Source organism: Fusarium tjaetaba, assembly GCF_013396195.1.
Source record: "Fusarium tjaetaba strain NRRL 66243 chromosome Unknown NRRL66243_c0000041, whole genome shotgun sequence".
Classification (NCBI taxonomy): Eukaryota; Fungi; Ascomycota; class Sordariomycetes; order Hypocreales; family Nectriaceae; genus Fusarium; species Fusarium tjaetaba.
This window is the reverse complement of record NW_023501237.1, coordinates 18,985-34,820: the sequence shown is the minus strand read 5'-3', so window position 1 is coordinate 34,820 and position 15,836 is coordinate 18,985. Positions and strand designations below refer to the sequence as shown.

Below are 15,836 nucleotides of genomic sequence, written 5' to 3'. Positions count from 1 at the left end.
CTGCACGACGCAGGGGTTTCGAGCGAGTTGAATTCTTTGTGCCAGCCAATTCACAACAAGGATGCAGTCATGGATCAGGGTTTCCTTGAACTATTAAAATGCAAGGAGCATTGAAATTAGTGCACCGGTTAGGAAACAAGGCTCACTAGCTGCAGCGGCAGGAGGCCCGTTCCTAGTGACTGTATTAACTCAAGATATTAAGCCATGCCTCGTAGGTGAGTTTTACCAAGATCAGGCTTGAATGTTATGATATTTATACTAGAACTTCAAGATTAGCAGGGCAAGGTATTCATAGGGCGGGGCTAGTATTGTATATTAAGTTAATACGGCATTTATGCACTCTGCTGTCGCATCCTTTTATAGTTTTCACTTCCCTCCCTACTTCCCCTATGCTCTAGTTCCCCTTACACTACTTTCTTGGGTTAAGCCGCACTGGCTCTGGTAGCGTTGGAGACTACTGTACGGCTGGTCTTCCGATCGCGGACTAGAGGCTTGAGGACAAAAGACGGTCTAGGGGCCACTCCACTTGAACAGCCTCAATAACCTGATATCCTCATTTGGCCTTCACTACTCGCATATTTCGGTGGCTCCTTAAAAGTACCTTGCGAGCGCTAGGGTTGAGTCGTGACGTATAGGCTCTTGAAGGGATGAACCAGTCCGTTTCAGGTTTTTGTCAGTAGGATTGTAGGATGTAGCTGCCCAGAATACCTGTCCGAGGATCTAGACATTAGCTGTAAGAACACTTTGTTTCTATCCAATGCTTACCTGAAGTAAATACCCGACCGCAGCAACGATGAAGCCAGAGAAAAAAAAGAACTCCCTCCCAGACCTAGGATGAAATTGAGATATGCACCGACTGCTAGAGGCATGTCACTGGTGCTGTATTGAATGCTAATTGCTGCGGTCACAGGGAAGCGAGGCTTCCGTTCAAAGAATGGGTACATGCTCAAGTTGATGAGGAGGATCGTCCTTCTACGTAGGACAAGTCAATCTAGATGTCTTTGGTTAAGCACACAATTAGATATCCATATCATCAGATTGAAGTAATCGTCAACAGGCTATGACCTGTATTAGCTACAAAAAGGGGTCAAGGTTCCGTCTCTGTGTATTGTGGTGGATGCTCATTTGCTGTCGCCTGCTCATAAGACGGTGCTGTCGAACTTCCTTGACCATTGACAGCGTCCTCGAAGATCCGGGCTCGTAGCTGTTGCAGTTTCTCTCTCGCATGTTTCAGGTCCTTACCCGCAGCATCCTTCTTTTCAGTCCATACGCTCTTCTTTTGCTCTGCCAATCGCAGCTCCTCGTCTACAATCGCGCCCGCCGCAGCTATGCCCTCTGCAGTTGCTTTGATCTCCCGATGGAACAAATAGTCAGTCACTGGTGTGTTGATCCAGTCGTCCAGTCTGCCAGCAGCGCTTTTCCCATCTGCGACCTTGGGCATGATGAACCCACCGACTTTGGGATCAAGCTCGTGAGCCAGAGCGAGGAATTGCGAAGCCTCTGCCAGACTAAGTCGGACCAATCCCAGCTCTTCTCGCTCTTTCCGGTCAGCGACTGCGGAATTGAAGTGTTGATTAGCTCTTCTTCCAGCTCCGGGTTTCAGATCAAAGATGTCCGATTCCGAGATTTTGAGCGCCTTTGCTGCACTTCCGGCGGCGAAGGTGACACGGGAGCGAGCCATTGTGATGTAATTAACCACTGAAGCCACTTGGCTGCATCGTTTCTGTATGGGATCAAATATCTGAGAAATGTCAATGCTGCGCCCTAGAGAGAATGATAGGAAGCAATCCGGATTATTACCTGTTGAGCTGCTTCCATCTCTGCCTCGAGTATATCTTCTTCAGTATTATCTGGCGAAGGCCCGTCGAAGATAGCTGCATGAAGCTTATCCAGATCATTCAGGGCTTGCACGCGTTGCTCGGTCATGTGTTCCAACTTCTGCCTTCGCTCCTTCATGTCATCCACTTGGGCCTTGAGCTCTTTGCGCGTCTTGTCCGCCTTATCCTGCCACTCCAGCAACTCTACCACGTCATTCTCCTCCTTGGTGAGCTTCTCGCTATACTGTGAACCACCAAAGAACTTTCTTATATGGCTGTCTCGTAGATCTTCAAACTCCTTCTGCTCCGTTCTGAGACGAGCGGACAATTCGCTATATAAAGAATCTGCATCATACCATATGTTTTTAAGGGCAGCAAGATCGAGTTTGACCTGGGTTAGAGTGGCTGCAGTATCTTCAGTGGCAGCAATAATCGAGAGTAGTCGCTCTCCTTCAGCTGCTGCCGCGCTGATCCGATCTTTGGGGGACTCATTTGTAGGAACCATGAAGAGCTACACTTTATAATTTTGTTGCGTGAAGTTTATTATGTATTGGACTACATTTGATGAACAAGCTGATTATGTTAACAGGACCTTTAATATAAATGCCTCATTTCAGCCGCACTACCCAAACTCAAAGCGGCCACCTAATTGAAGATCTTTAGTAATCTTCAATACGAGGGGTACTAACCCAGGTAAGAATGTGATTACGGTTCATATATAACTACAGATCAAGTTATCACCTGGAGGAGAGCCAGGCGCGTGATTAACCAAGAGAAAAAAGTAATTGTTCTGCAGCATTGTAATTTATCCAGCTTTCATGAAACATGGACAAGTCTTTCTTCTCTAGTCTACTCGAACAAATTCCGTTCCATCGTAGGGGCTGATGATGCTAACGACTCTTGCATCCTCCAAATTGAAGAGGAGCTCATCGGCCGTCCCAGAGAATCCAATATTCATCCAAGCCTGACTGTGATCAAACAGTCCCCCTTTTCCACCCTCAACAGCAGCACGGGGTGCTGGAGGGGCAAGCCCAGTGACCACGCGGAAAGCTGCAGAAAACTTACCCTTGACGTTGTATTGTGCGGCCAGAGAGCGTGAGTTGGAGTAGAGACCCATTGGAAAGAGGCGCGATGAAGTATCCTCAACTACGTCCTTTCCTTCGACGTACCACGACTTCAACTTTAACCCTGGCTCTCCTTTGGTGACTTCGATGGTCAAGTTTGTTGTCTCCGAGCCCTTGACGACGAATGTGCCGGTGAGGTTCTTGTCGGCACTTTCTGCCGCAGCATACTCAGCTGCTGTGATAAAGGTTGTTCCCGTGACGTCTCGAAGTGGCCAACGCGCAGGGGTAGCAGTGTCGCCAGCAATCAGAATTGAAAATCCGATCCCGTGGTCTGGCGAGAGAGCGATGAAGCAGGTATAATCATCAGTGCCGCCAGCCTTGAGGTATAGGTCAGATACACGGGTGCGGTTGGAATCAGGGCCGGTGTGGAGGGTGAGACGCGTGATTTCCCAGGGAGCTCCGACAAGCTCGACAAGAGTACCTGTACTGCTCCGAGGTTTCATCCACTCGCGAGTAGTGGAAGATGGGAGGAGGTCGGAGTTGAGGATAGAGAGTCCTGCGAGTCGGAGGTCTTTGGCAGAGGAATATATGCCACCAGATCTTTTTTCCCGTTAGCGAATTCAGCAAGAGGGCTTTGAATTCAGAGGCTTGACTTACCCAGCCACAATAGGGACATCGGTGCCCCAGGACTTGAGCCCAGTCCGGGCAACGGCATCCAGATCTATGCCATTAGGGACAACTGCAGATGAAGAGTTCATTCCAAGTGGCTTAAATATGATGTCTGCAATTGCGTCCTTGTACTCTTGGCCGGTGAGTCGCTCGAGAATCAGAGTCAGAACTCCAAAGCCAGCATCCGAATACAGTGCACTTCGCCAAGGGCCCATCGTGGGGGCCTGTTTATCACGCATGAATTCAAGAAACGCTGGTCTTGTAAGTAAGTCTCACATACGCGATGGTACCATACTCACCCTCGCGATCGGTCCCGTCGGTATCCGGCGTAAGGTACTCTATCAGTCAAGTCAGCATCCAGTTGATCGTCCAAGGCGTTCTCGTCGACTTACGTCCCGGGCCACTGGTCCCAGCCTGATGTGAAGCAAGGGCCCCCACAGTGATTTCACTCCAGTCAATCCTCTCCAGCGGGTTGCTAGACGAATTGCCCAAGAGCTCGGGCAGGAAAATGGACACAGGATAGCTCAATGCCTCAATGCCAGCCTTGGCAATAATAGCATACACAGTAAAGACCTTTGTCACGCTGCCAGCTCTAAAGATTGTATCCTCAGTCAGGTTTCCCTTTGTGAGAGTATCTTTGTACGTATCGCCGACATGGAAGTAGCTGTAAACCGATTCATTGGTCGAAGCTGAAAAGACATCAACAGCGAAAATGAGGTCTGTTTTGTTCAAGATCTTAGTGTCGAAAAGTTCTTCAACCAGAGATGGGAACTTTTCCTTGGCTTCATTAAGGAAATCTGTCTTTGAAATGTCAAAGTTGGTGAGAAAAGAGGGACCAGTAAGAGGAACATCATTTGAGAGGATGATGCTGGCTGTTGCAGAGCCAGCCAGGCCCATATAGGCCAAAGATTCAAAGCGCATATTAAGTGATATCTAGGAGTGTCGATGGCTTTTGAATAATATCGTGGGGCAAGTCTTGAACCCTTAAATACAGATTGGATTCTTCGCATTGCTGTGCCATATTGTCGCCAAGCAATTTGACATCATACCTGTTGTAAGGCTGAGAGCGGCACGTTGATACTGGAAAGAGTTTAGCCACGTCGATCGTGAACGCAGTGGGCCAAGCCACAAGCCTGTAATTTGCCCGGCGATCCATCTACCCAGAAGGAGGTTTAGTTTCATTGTTTTGGCGAGCAAAGCAATCTCATTTCCAGCATTTTCTTGCTTATTTGGCATCCTTCGCCTCGGCTGTGCAATTAATGCCAGCGCATCACCGTTTGGCTACAAGATTTGATTGGACCGTAGACCCAGCTGAAATTCGGCTATGCCTTGCTGACAATGCTTGCGTACCTTTTACGGAAATGGCCCCCGGATAAACAGCTTAACCGATATACCGGAGCGCAGCGTGTGTCTTAAAACGGTATGTCTACCGGTAAAGTCACATTAGGTATCTAATTTAGATATTATACATTACCAGCTTATATATTCTTTCTTATTAATTAAACGACCTGGGCGGAATTGCGTGCAATAAGGAGAGACAGATAAGGAGATAAGATAAGACAAAACGCAATATCAGGATTACCCTAAAGTCAGGTAATATTAATATTTATCTATATTTTCTATTAATATAATTAAATTATCTCTCTCTAATAAAACACTATAATTTATATAACTAGCATAGTAATAAGTATATATTTATTTACTTATCACCAGAGCCTTAAAAGCTAAATAACCCATATAGAGTAAAACTTGCCGACTTAATACACTGTTGAGCTTTGATATATATGCTCCTGCTTACAGCGAAAACCTTGCGAAGTCAAGGACCAACATCCAGCACATCCTTATCTATCAGTGTCCTGCTGCACAACGGACCGACAAGGTTGATGTTTTGAGCGTGAAAGCCCCCTCATTCCTCCAGGCAATTTCCGATCATTGCCGGGAATTCGTCTCATGACATTCTAACGGTCCTTATCACAGAGCGCCCACTTTTGAGGATCAAGGGTGGGTTCGATTCATAAACCCCGCATTCAAGCCTATCTCAGTTTAATGCAAGTAATGCTGACAATGCAAAGTTGGGGGTGATCCCGGAGGTCCCCGAATTTCCGATCATGAACAGTAAGCAAGTGGCTTGGAGTTAAGGGCTCCGCTCCCAGAGTGGGTTGTTTTTACCTCAACGTCATTAATATAGATGTATTTAGTCTTTTGGGGATTATATCTGGCATCATTTGCTTATTACTTCACTACATTGCTTAACAGACTGACTGATTAATCGAGATTGCAATTGACCTGAATCTACAATACATCATGGCGAAGCTTGAGATTCCTATCATTGACTTCTCTGGTAAGCGACAACTGTCAATCCTTATCAGCTTCTCGTCTAAATGATCTAGGATTCTACTCAGAAGACCCAGCAGAGAAGCAAAAGGTTGTAGACCAGGTCCGCGAAAGCTGTTTATACAATGGATTTTTCCAGATCCTGGGTCATTCCGTCCCTGTCGATAAGCAAACCAAAGCCCTGGAGTGCGCCAAAAAGCTCTTCAACCTTCCTTTAGAGGAGAAGGAAAAGGTCTCCAAAAACAACAACACCTGGAACCGTGGCTATGAGATGTTGAGGTCACAGATCCTTGAGGAAGGCACTCAGCCAGAACTTAAAGAGGGTTTCTACATCGGCGACGAGATTCCCAAGTCTCACCCCTATTTCGTCAACAAGAAGCTCAACAGTGGCCCCAACCAGTGGCCTGAAGCCTTGGGAGACGACTTGGAGGACTTCAAGTATCAGACCATGGATTACTATAGGTCAACACTCAGACTTGCCTCTGATCTTATGCGAGTGCTAGCACTCTCGCTGGATCTCAAGGAAGACTACTTCAGTACCTTCCTGGATGGCGCTGTTGCTACCATGAGGCTCCTCCACTATCCTTCTCAACCTAAGGATGCTGACGAGAAGCTTACTCGAGGAATCGGAGCCCATACTGATTTCGGCGCCATCACAATGCTTCTTCAGGATGATGTCGATGGGCTGCAAGTTTGGGATCAAAAGAATAACAGCTGGATTGATGTAAGTCTCACTACTGCTCATTGTACATGGACGGAGATCTGACAATTCTTATCAGGTCCAACCAACTAAGGGAGCGTTTGTCGTCAACCTAGGCAACCTGATGGCTCGATGGACAAACGAGAAGTACAAGAGCAATGTCCACCGCGTCATCAACAAGACTGGCAAAGAGAGATACTCTATCCCTGTCTTTGTATCTGGTAACCCCGACTACGTTGTCGACTGTATCCCGACTTGCAAAGCACCCGGTGAGGAGGCCAAGTTCAAACCAGCGACTGTTGAGGAGGTCGTCTCCGCGTCTTATGCTGAGTCCTACGGAAGAGCTCAGTTGTACAAGCAGGGCCTGGAGAAGAACGCTGAGAGCAAGGTGGAAAGCACCCCTCTTCAGCAGGTTGCAGCTTGATGTATTGTTGTATCATTACTACATATATGTTGTTCTATGTCTTGACTGCTAAGTGGTATTTGTAGTCGACCTAGTCTAGTAATAGATTGTCAAATGCTGAAAATGATAAACTCTAGGCTAAAATGATCTCAATTAATCCTGCTTAATCGACCTGAGCCATCAGTTTAATATCTTTCATTCACACATCTGAAGCGGGAACTCAATTTCAGCAATAGAAAATTCAGCATTTCGTCAGTCAGGATACTGTCTATCAATACACAGATAGGCATACGAGGAATACTTGCCATTGACTCAAACCATTTCAGAAGTAACCCGGTTTTATCGTTTTAGACTCACAATAGATAAGTAATTCAACCTATCGTAATAGGGGTTATCCCGCCTATTACCCGCCAGTAGTTGCATTTAATACAATACATCGAGAGAACCTGAACCGAATGATCAAGAGCCTTGTGTAGAAGAGTCCTCTCGTACGACATTGCGCGTGAGCTTCCCGGATAGATACGCGAGTAATGGGTTGGGGATAAGGCGGAGGCCTCTAGGAGCAAGAAAATACAAGATATAAGTTTAGGGTGAGAAAATAAACTCTATAAAACGTATCCTAAACTCATCCTAAATTTATACTAAATTACCTAAGTCTTTTTGTTCAAGGTCCTGAGTTTTATTTTCTCCCCTAAGGAGGTAAAACAACCGTTGGGACAGCTCTTGATTATCTCCCATGCTATTCCCCACTTAGATAAAGCTTTCGGATGCGACGATCTTACACCAGGTGCCCCCATTTTCGATGGCAGGTTACTGTAGCATGCCAAGTAAACGGTACCCTGAGATGCTATATCAGCCAATTAAGAAACATGTACTGGCTACGAACACTCTAAAAAGCCCACTTTCAATGCGCTGGCTGGGATTGAGTCGTGTGCCCTCCGCAGAGATTAAAGATCATTGGCTTGCGAATCTTGGTATCGGTTACAGATACCGTGTTGATACAGCCAGTAAACTGAGTGGACAAAGGACGATACTCGCACAATGATAAATAGCATGCGTCACCAGCAATTGAAGATTTCAGTCTTACACAAGAACTACTAGGCTGTAACCGACACAAACATTATCGCAATGGCTTCCGACGACAAGCATAAGCATCATGAGTCTCTGGCTTTTGACCAGGAAAATGGTTTCCAGATTGTTGTCGATGCAGCTGCTGAGCGATCTTACTGTCAGTTGCCGTCCATACGAAAAGCATCGGTAACACGTCCCATGCTAATACTTAGTAGTGCGCAAGATGGATGCATGGCTCCTTTCATACCTGAGCGTCATGTACTTTTTCAATGCTGTTGACAGAGTAGGTCTTGCCCCAGATACAAGTGACTCTTCTAACGGCACCAGAGTAACCTGGGAAATGCCGAGACAGATGGAATGAGCAAAGACCTCAACTTCAAGGGCGAAGAGTTCTCACTTTTAATTCTCCTCTTTTATGTTCCAAATGGTCTCTGCGATCTCCCACTCAACCTACTTCTAAAGAGGTTCTCTGGTAGAATCATGTTGCCATCCCTCATGGTCGGCTGGGGTTCCATGGCCTTGTTGCAAGCTGCCTGTAAGAACTTTGCAGGGATGTTGGCCATCCGTCTCTTGTTGGGGTAAGTTATCACAGCCTCTGAATATTTAGGATGAGCTTGCACTGATAGCCCATAGTGCTTTCGAAGCTGGTTTCTTTGCTGGTGCTGTCTTTTATCTTACTCTATTTTACCAGCGTGGCGAGCTCGGCTTTCGAATTGCCATATTCTTTGGTAGTGCGCTGCTTGCTAGTGCTTTCTCAGGTCTCATCTCGTTTGGCGTCTTTCAGATCAAGGTCTCTCACGTTCATGGTTGGATGTGGTTATTCATAATCGAAGGTAAGTCAAAGTACCACAAAATAAAAACCTGGGACATATCTTCCTGACCAGGGGGATTCAGGTACAATGACTGTGTGTTTGGGAGTTCTCGCATTTTGGTGGCTTCCTGCCGACCCGCAAAGTGCCTGGTTTTTGACAGAAGAAGAGAAGCACGTTGCGAGGCAAAGAGCTCTACGCGATGGCAGCGGAGTTATTGGCGAAGAATTCAATATCAAAGAATGCTTCAAGTGCTGGAACAGCTGGAAATTCGCTGTCTGGTGTGTCATCAGCTTGACATACCCCGTTGCCTTTTCCACCACCTCCAATTTCCTGCCGCTTATTATCCGTCGTTTAGGATATAACACAGTCATCACAAATCTTCTGACTGTGCCTCCCAACGTTGCAGGATTCCTGGTTCTTCTCGCGGTTACCTGGAGCTCCGATCGCAACAGAGAAAGAACACTGCATATCGTGGGCAGCCTGTCCACAAGCCTCGTTGGCTTACTCATCCTTGCTATCATTGATGCTGAAGCGCATATTGCAGTGGCTTACTTCGCCTGTTTTATGCTATGTGCTGGGGCATATATCCCGAGTTGCCTAGTTCACAGCTGGCACAACAACAACAATCTCAGCGAGAACTCACGAGCAGCAACGACTGGTCTGCTCGTAGGTCTGGGCAACCTCGGTGGCATTCTATCCGCTGGAACCTTCAGAACTACTTATGCACCTCGCTATGCACCAACCCTGATTGGAACAGCGGCTTGCAATGTCACCTGCATTGTTTTCACATTGGGATTGGGATTCTGGATGAGAAAGCAGAACCGTACCAAGAACGAGGCACAAGGTGTTGAACTAAAGGCTGAAGATGTTGCTACTTCAGAAATCACCCACGGTGAACAAGATCCACGTTGGAGGTACTTTGTGTGATCGGTGAAAGCTTTATGGTACGGAGAAAGAGCAAGAGATGAGTAGGTTGATTTCGATTGATGGATATACAGGAAGATAAACGAAAGCAATGTTGCTATCAGTTGGAACCGGGAGCAGGCCAGGACCTTCAGCTGATTATATACCAAGGTCCAAAAGCGAATGCTTTGTCTTTACTATTGTATAAATACTTAGTATATGAAGCAAGGTAGTTAACTTGAGACTTACCAGTTTGATGCTGAGGAACAACGTCTAGCACCGCCAAACATAAGTACAAGGGGAACCAATACCAGTACAGCTCGTCATGCCATTGATTCCATCTCCTGCATACGTCCCAGCCTTCCCATTGCAGATCTTAGCTGGGTTAGCCACACTGGTCGTGATTACGCAAACAGGGCCGATATCGCTGTTGGCGCATGATCCTGTGATGTTCCATATGGTGCACGTTGTCAGCGGTGCAAAGAGAGCGAGCACTGCAACAGTTCGCATAATGCTTGATAAGTTAAGGATTGATGGGAGTGTAAAAGAATAATATAAAGTTGAGGACTGAGAAGATAATTATGTGGCGATATTAACGGTTAAATATAAAGAGTAAGCACTTATTATAGGTAGTATGTAAAGCTGAGAATTCTAACCGTATGTCATGCGACACTGAAACTCCCCCTGACCCTTGGATAAGAGTAAATCATCTCAAACTCGTATAAGTCCTTTGCCTGGATTATTTAAGCTTTACAGGTACGTCCAGACTATTCAGTGTCCCTGACAAGGGAGTGATATATGGTTGCATTGTCCAAAATCTGGCGGGTGAACTATGCCTAGAACAGACTAACTCTTATTCTGTTCTGACAAACGCAACAAGATCGCGATTTCAGGAAAGTTAATTTTAAAAGAGTATTTGCCTCATGTTTAATAAGATATTTAATATCTTGCCTATACTAACAGAATACTAGTCTTGCTGCCATGCCAGCGCCGTCAAGTTTTGCGGCAATGTCGAGCATGCAAGGTTAACCAGGCTTGTCACACGGCAACATCGGAAGTCATATCCAGGGGACTGGTCTAGAACAGTTAAGCCAGTGGCCGTAGTGCGCCACGAACTACATGCCTCAAACGCTCAAGTGCTGGCTAATAATAACAGAGTTTTGTATTTCTTTGCTTTTCCCTGTGCAATTCCAAAGAGGTTGGGATGATGACATTACCACTTTGTGACACCTCCATCGACAAGAATATCAGAGCCCGTGCAATATCTGATGGTTGGTCAGTATAATTGAGAGTTCAAAAGACGGTGGCAATGACTCACGCGCTCGCATCACTGGCCAGGAAGACACATGCCCCCTTGATATCATCCGGTTCCGCGACTCGACGGTTCATGATCTCGTCCTTCCATCCCTCGATCAAGTCCGGGAATGGCGCAGTCATGGCTGTCTTGACGTAGCCAGGGCTAATTGAGTTTACTCGGATCCCATGTTCTTGAAGCTCTGCAGCAATGGGCGCAACCATTGCTCTCACGGCACCCTTGGTACCGCAGTAGGCTGTCGACCTCTGAGATCGGATAGCCATATGTGAAGCAATACTGGCCACGAGGATAATACTTCCGCATTTGGTCTTGTTTCCGATCATAGCTTGAGCCGCAAGCTTTGCAGAGAAGTAAACACCTTTAGCATTGACGGCAAATAACTTGTCAAAGTCTTCCTCTTCTGTGTCGAGAAAATGCACATTCTTGTTGACCCCTGCGCATGCGACCAGGATGTCTAGCCTGTTGTTGAAGTCTGAAGCCACAGCGGTGAAACCTTGTTTTAGACTCGACAACGTGGTTACATCCACAATGTAAGATTTGATCTGGACCCCGTAGCTGGAAATCAGCTGTTGGACTTCAGGAGCAGAGGGCTCAATCACGTCGAATATGGCAACGTCGGCTCCAGCTTCAGCCAACCCCTGCACAAAGGCGAAACCGCACCCCCGACCTCCCCCAGTGACAACGGCCAAGCGGCTAGCTAGTGAGAACTGCCAGAAAATGTGAGCATATGATATGGGAAAGTATTGGTCCCAGGTAACTGACCTTTGACATCTTGAACAAGGTAAAAGATATAATTGGTAGAGCTTAGAAAGTAGTGCAATGTGTGAGAAGTTCGGGAATGATTTAACGCTTGCGATGTTCAGTGTAAGAACTCACATACATGTAAAATTACCTCAGAGTTGAATCACGAGACTGGGTGTCTTTCTACGATAGAGTTCCAAAGTCTGGCGGCTCATCATACGACGGACTGCTATCCGATTCGTCTCGTAGTCTCGTACCAGAAACTGAGTTCAAGAATGGGGGTGGGGGTTGCAACGGCTCGCTTTCACGGACTCCACTTGTGATAACGACTGATAACGACTGATACTGATCAGGGGGTAAGTGGGGTATGTCCCATCTTCACAGTGCTGCAACACAAGAACCCCGCGTTTTTGGGAGCAACTGTCTCTAGGTTCAAGTTATATGACATTCGACCTGACCGAATTGTAAAAAGTTGACGTCGACAGTGCATTTTCGAGGGATATCACATTTATTTTCCAGAGATCTACTTTGAAAATGGGCAAGAAGGTTTTGGTCTGGTAAGGATTGCACTCGACTAATGGCCATGACCATTTTACTAACCAGGGTACTCCTAGCTACGGGGTGGATATCGATGCCGTGGCCGGTTGGCTGGGATCGTACGGAGGCGAAGACAGCACAAGCGACATTAGCAGAGGTCCGTAAAACGATGCGCGTTATATTTTACATGCTAATTCTCCAGGGAACAGGTCTCTGGGCTGGAACAATCGGTACCCGACGCTTGTTGAAGCTATTTGAGAAGTTCAACATCAAAGCCTCATGGTTCATCCCTGGGCACAGCCTGGAAACATTTCCAGAAGAGTGTGCTATGGTTCGAGATGCCGGCCATGAAATTGGTGTAAGTGAAGTATCGTGTCAATAATCGGTATTCCACTAAGCGATATAGCTACATGGTTATAGCCACGAAAACCCCGTGGACATGACCTTTGAGCAGCAGAAAGACGTTCTGCACAAGACATGGAAGTTACTCACCGACTTCTGCGGAAAGCCACCCAAGGGGAGCGTGGCGCCTTGGTGGGAGACAAGTGAAGAAGGGACCGAGTTGATGCTTAGCTATGGAATCGAGTATGACCACTCAATGTCTCATCACGACTGCCAAGCATATTGGCTGCGGACAGGCGACTCATGGACCAAGATTGACTACACTAAGAAGGCCGAGGAGTGGATGAAGCCACTGACAAAGGGAAAAGAAACGGGCATGGTCGAAATACCTGGCTCTTGGTATATAGACGATTTACCGCCCATGATGTTCATCAAGAACTCTCCAAACTCACATGGATGGGTCAACCCGAGGCAAGATTTACCAGAAGCCAACTGTTTGCTCAAACTAACACGATATGTAGAGATGTTGAAGACATTTGGAAAGATCACTTCGATTACTTCTACCGGGAATATGGTAAGCAATCCACAAAGCTTAGCGGAGGGAATCTTTCTGTTTACTGATACTCTACAGACGAATTTATCTTCCCAATGACTATCCATCCCGATGTTTCGGGTAGACCCCACGTTCTCCTGATGCACGAACGCATCATTGAGCACATCAACAAGCATGAAGGTGTCGAGTGGGTCACAATGGGAGAGGTCAGTTGCAGCTTACCGCTAACTCCAATTGCGTTTAATCAAGTTCACACTGCTGACATTTACCAGATGAGCGATTACTTCAAGAGCAAGAATCCTGCACCAGAAGGCGCTCTGATGCCCGCAAGCCACGATGAAGTGATGAAGAAGTTTCAAGAGTCCACGTAGAAGCAATGAAATCATAAGCTGTTAGGTAGTCATACACTTGTAGGAAATCAAGCCGAGCAATGAGTTTTATCGATCTAAACGAGTCTCGGCTGTGGCAGCTTTTAACAGAGCCAAGATAAAACACACATCAGATTGAAATGCTTGTCTCTGTAGAATGTCATTATCAGTGAGTTTTGGTAGACAACTCGGCTTCCGCGGGTTCACGATGTGAAATGGGGCCGGCGAAAATAGGCGGACTTGGCAAGCCACTTTTCATTCTGAAGTTGTCCCGATCCCGACTCCGCAACAAGTCCGCAAAATGAACTGATGAGCATACTAATAAATTGTAAAATATAAAACACCATCATTGTTAGCCTAGATATGTAGTATCAAATTGATACGACTTGTTCTTTATCACATTATACACTCAAGCCTACACTATATCATGGCGGTCAAAGCGGCATTCATCGGAGCGTGCGGCGCTACTTTGCGGCATGTGCTGGCTTGGACATTGCTTGATGGTCATAAAGCAGCTGCTCGTGAGTTCAACGTGTCCCTACCCTAAGCAGCCAAGCTAATTCGCCCTCCATAGTTGTTCGAGATGAGTTGAAACTGAAAAAGACTCTCTTGGATCTCGGCGTGTCTGAAGAGATCCAGCAGGCACAACTCATTGTTGTCCCAGGATCATCTCGCGATGTATCCACAGTCCGCAGTCTTCTTCTCAACGACCCTCAAATCATCTTCAGTGGCATCACAAGCACTTGGAAAGTCCGATTCAATCCGTTTCATCCAATTGCTATGGATGATGCCACTATCACTGGCGACTCCGCTGCTGCGGTAATACAAGCTTTAAAAGATCTTGTTTCTACGAATAGTATCTCAAACTCACCCATCTACGCTCCAATCTCATCAACCGGACATTGTTCTCGTCGCGATCAACCACTCAGTCTCATCCCACTTTACTGGTGGTTGCTGAAAGAGGCTCAGGCAGACACTGCAGCTCTTGAGCGTGTCACTCGTGAGGCCGCGACGCAGAAACAGTCATGTCTTGGTGGATATATCATGCTTCGACCGCCATTGCTGACAGATGGGGAGATGAAAGGGTCGACAAAGGTGCATACAGGGTGGATCTGGGAAGACGATGTTCTGAGGAAGAGTGACGAGCAAGAAGCCGGTATCAAAGTTGGATACACTATCAGCAGGATGGACCTGGCAAGATGGATGTTCGAAGAGCTTATCCGAGGGGATTTCCAGAGTTGGAATGGAAAGTCCGTAAATTTGGTATATTAAGATATTTATTAATTGACTCAGAGAACCTCAAGCTGATTTATAGCTACCTTTAATTTTAACCCTCGACTATCAGTAGTTCTGAGCAAGGGATGCCATATCCAGCCGCGACCTGAAGGAAGTAGTTCTACAGGCAAAGGCTAAAAATGTGCTGAAACTTTGCTGTTTGCTGGCGTAAGTTTAGGGTTTTAAAAGGGGCTTCAGCCCCCAGGGCATAAAGGTAAAGGATACCAATAAACATATACGGGTAAAATACTCTCTGCCCTCACTTTTACCTAGGATCTTGCTTTTGGCTGAAAAGCTATGGCGCTAGGCGGAAAAGCTTGGCTGTCTGATGGCATCAGTTGATTGGAGATTCGGCAGTAATCAGGACTAGGTTTCCAGTTAAATAAAGCTTCACTGAATGAATCATAAAGGTTTTGAACACAAAGTTGCTGTTTGCAATTGGCGACTGATTAGGTCAAAGGGTTTGAGTTCCAAGGCAAGGTTAAAGGCCTGACTCACTTCGAAAGTTAGTAAAAGTTGAATTTGAGCGCGACACTTTAAGTTCTTGCACTATTCACTATATAAATCCCGCTTCTGTCTACCCAAAACTCAGCTGCTGAATTACTCACTGCCTCATACATCATTCTCATTAATTTCACATCACCCAGCACCCCTCTGCAGCCAGATCGTCTATTGAGTTAGATACCTTAAGGGATAGGATGTATGTCTGTTCAAGCGTCCTGGAAAGGGCCCCGCTGCCCCGAGACGAAATCTTCTCTGAGATCCGTGGTCAACTGGAATCATACCATCGAAGAGATCTTTATATGCTGTCCGCCAGAAGAATCCTCCAACCCTGCCCATTGCACCCTGGCGACTGTTCTCAACGTGACCAGAGAAAGGTCGAGGATATATCGCCAGTTCAATTGGAGGATTGTTGCAACAAGACCGTGCCG

At 46.5% G+C, this 15,836-nt stretch overlaps 6 protein-coding genes across 6 annotated transcripts; 3 read left to right on the top strand and 3 right to left on the bottom strand.

The window, feature by feature from the left end:
* Positions 1–1,087: 1,087 nt before the first annotated feature.
* Positions 1,088–2,322, bottom strand: FTJAE_2234 (uncharacterized protein; the record flags this gene model as incomplete). Its single annotated transcript, XM_037348407.1, has 2 exons — positions 1,088–1,741; positions 1,801–2,322. The coding sequence occupies 2 exons, from the start codon at positions 2,320–2,322 to the stop codon at positions 1,088–1,090; spliced, it is 1,176 nt and encodes a 391-aa protein (XP_037210486.1).
* Positions 2,323–2,661: 339 nt separating this feature from the next.
* FTJAE_2233 (penicillin-binding 4) lies at positions 2,662–4,471 on the bottom strand (the record flags this gene model as incomplete). Its single annotated transcript, XM_037348406.1, has 4 exons — positions 2,662–3,481; positions 3,539–3,803; positions 3,850–3,888; positions 3,943–4,471. The coding sequence occupies 4 exons, from the start codon at positions 4,469–4,471 to the stop codon at positions 2,662–2,664; spliced, it is 1,653 nt and encodes a 550-aa protein (XP_037210485.1).
* Positions 4,472–5,854: 1,383 nt separating this feature from the next.
* On the top strand, positions 5,855–7,008 carry FTJAE_2232 (2OG-Fe(II)oxygenase superfamily; the record flags this gene model as incomplete). Its single annotated transcript, XM_037348405.1, has 3 exons — positions 5,855–5,891; positions 5,941–6,608; positions 6,664–7,008. 3 exons carry the CDS (start codon positions 5,855–5,857, stop codon positions 7,006–7,008), a joined length of 1,050 nt encoding a protein of 349 aa, XP_037210484.1.
* A 1,107-nt stretch (positions 7,009–8,115) lies between these two features.
* On the top strand, positions 8,116–9,797 carry FTJAE_2231 (major facilitator superfamily transporter; the record flags this gene model as incomplete). The annotated part of the gene is made up of 5 exons (XM_037348404.1): positions 8,116–8,215; positions 8,274–8,341; positions 8,386–8,636; positions 8,692–8,891; positions 8,953–9,797. The coding sequence occupies 5 exons, from the start codon at positions 8,116–8,118 to the stop codon at positions 9,795–9,797; spliced, it is 1,464 nt and encodes a 487-aa protein (XP_037210483.1).
* Positions 9,798–10,986: 1,189 nt separating this feature from the next.
* Positions 10,987–11,859, bottom strand: FTJAE_2230 (D-arabinitol 2-dehydrogenase; the record flags this gene model as incomplete). The annotated part of the gene is made up of 3 exons (XM_037348403.1): positions 10,987–11,038; positions 11,092–11,795; positions 11,851–11,859. The coding sequence occupies 3 exons, from the start codon at positions 11,857–11,859 to the stop codon at positions 10,987–10,989; spliced, it is 765 nt and encodes a 254-aa protein (XP_037210482.1).
* A 2,197-nt stretch (positions 11,860–14,056) lies between these two features.
* On the top strand, positions 14,057–14,901 carry FTJAE_2228 (uncharacterized protein; the record flags this gene model as incomplete). Its single annotated transcript, XM_037348401.1, has 2 exons — positions 14,057–14,150; positions 14,204–14,901. The coding sequence occupies 2 exons, from the start codon at positions 14,057–14,059 to the stop codon at positions 14,899–14,901; spliced, it is 792 nt and encodes a 263-aa protein (XP_037210481.1).
* Positions 14,902–15,836: the final 935 nt, after the last annotated feature.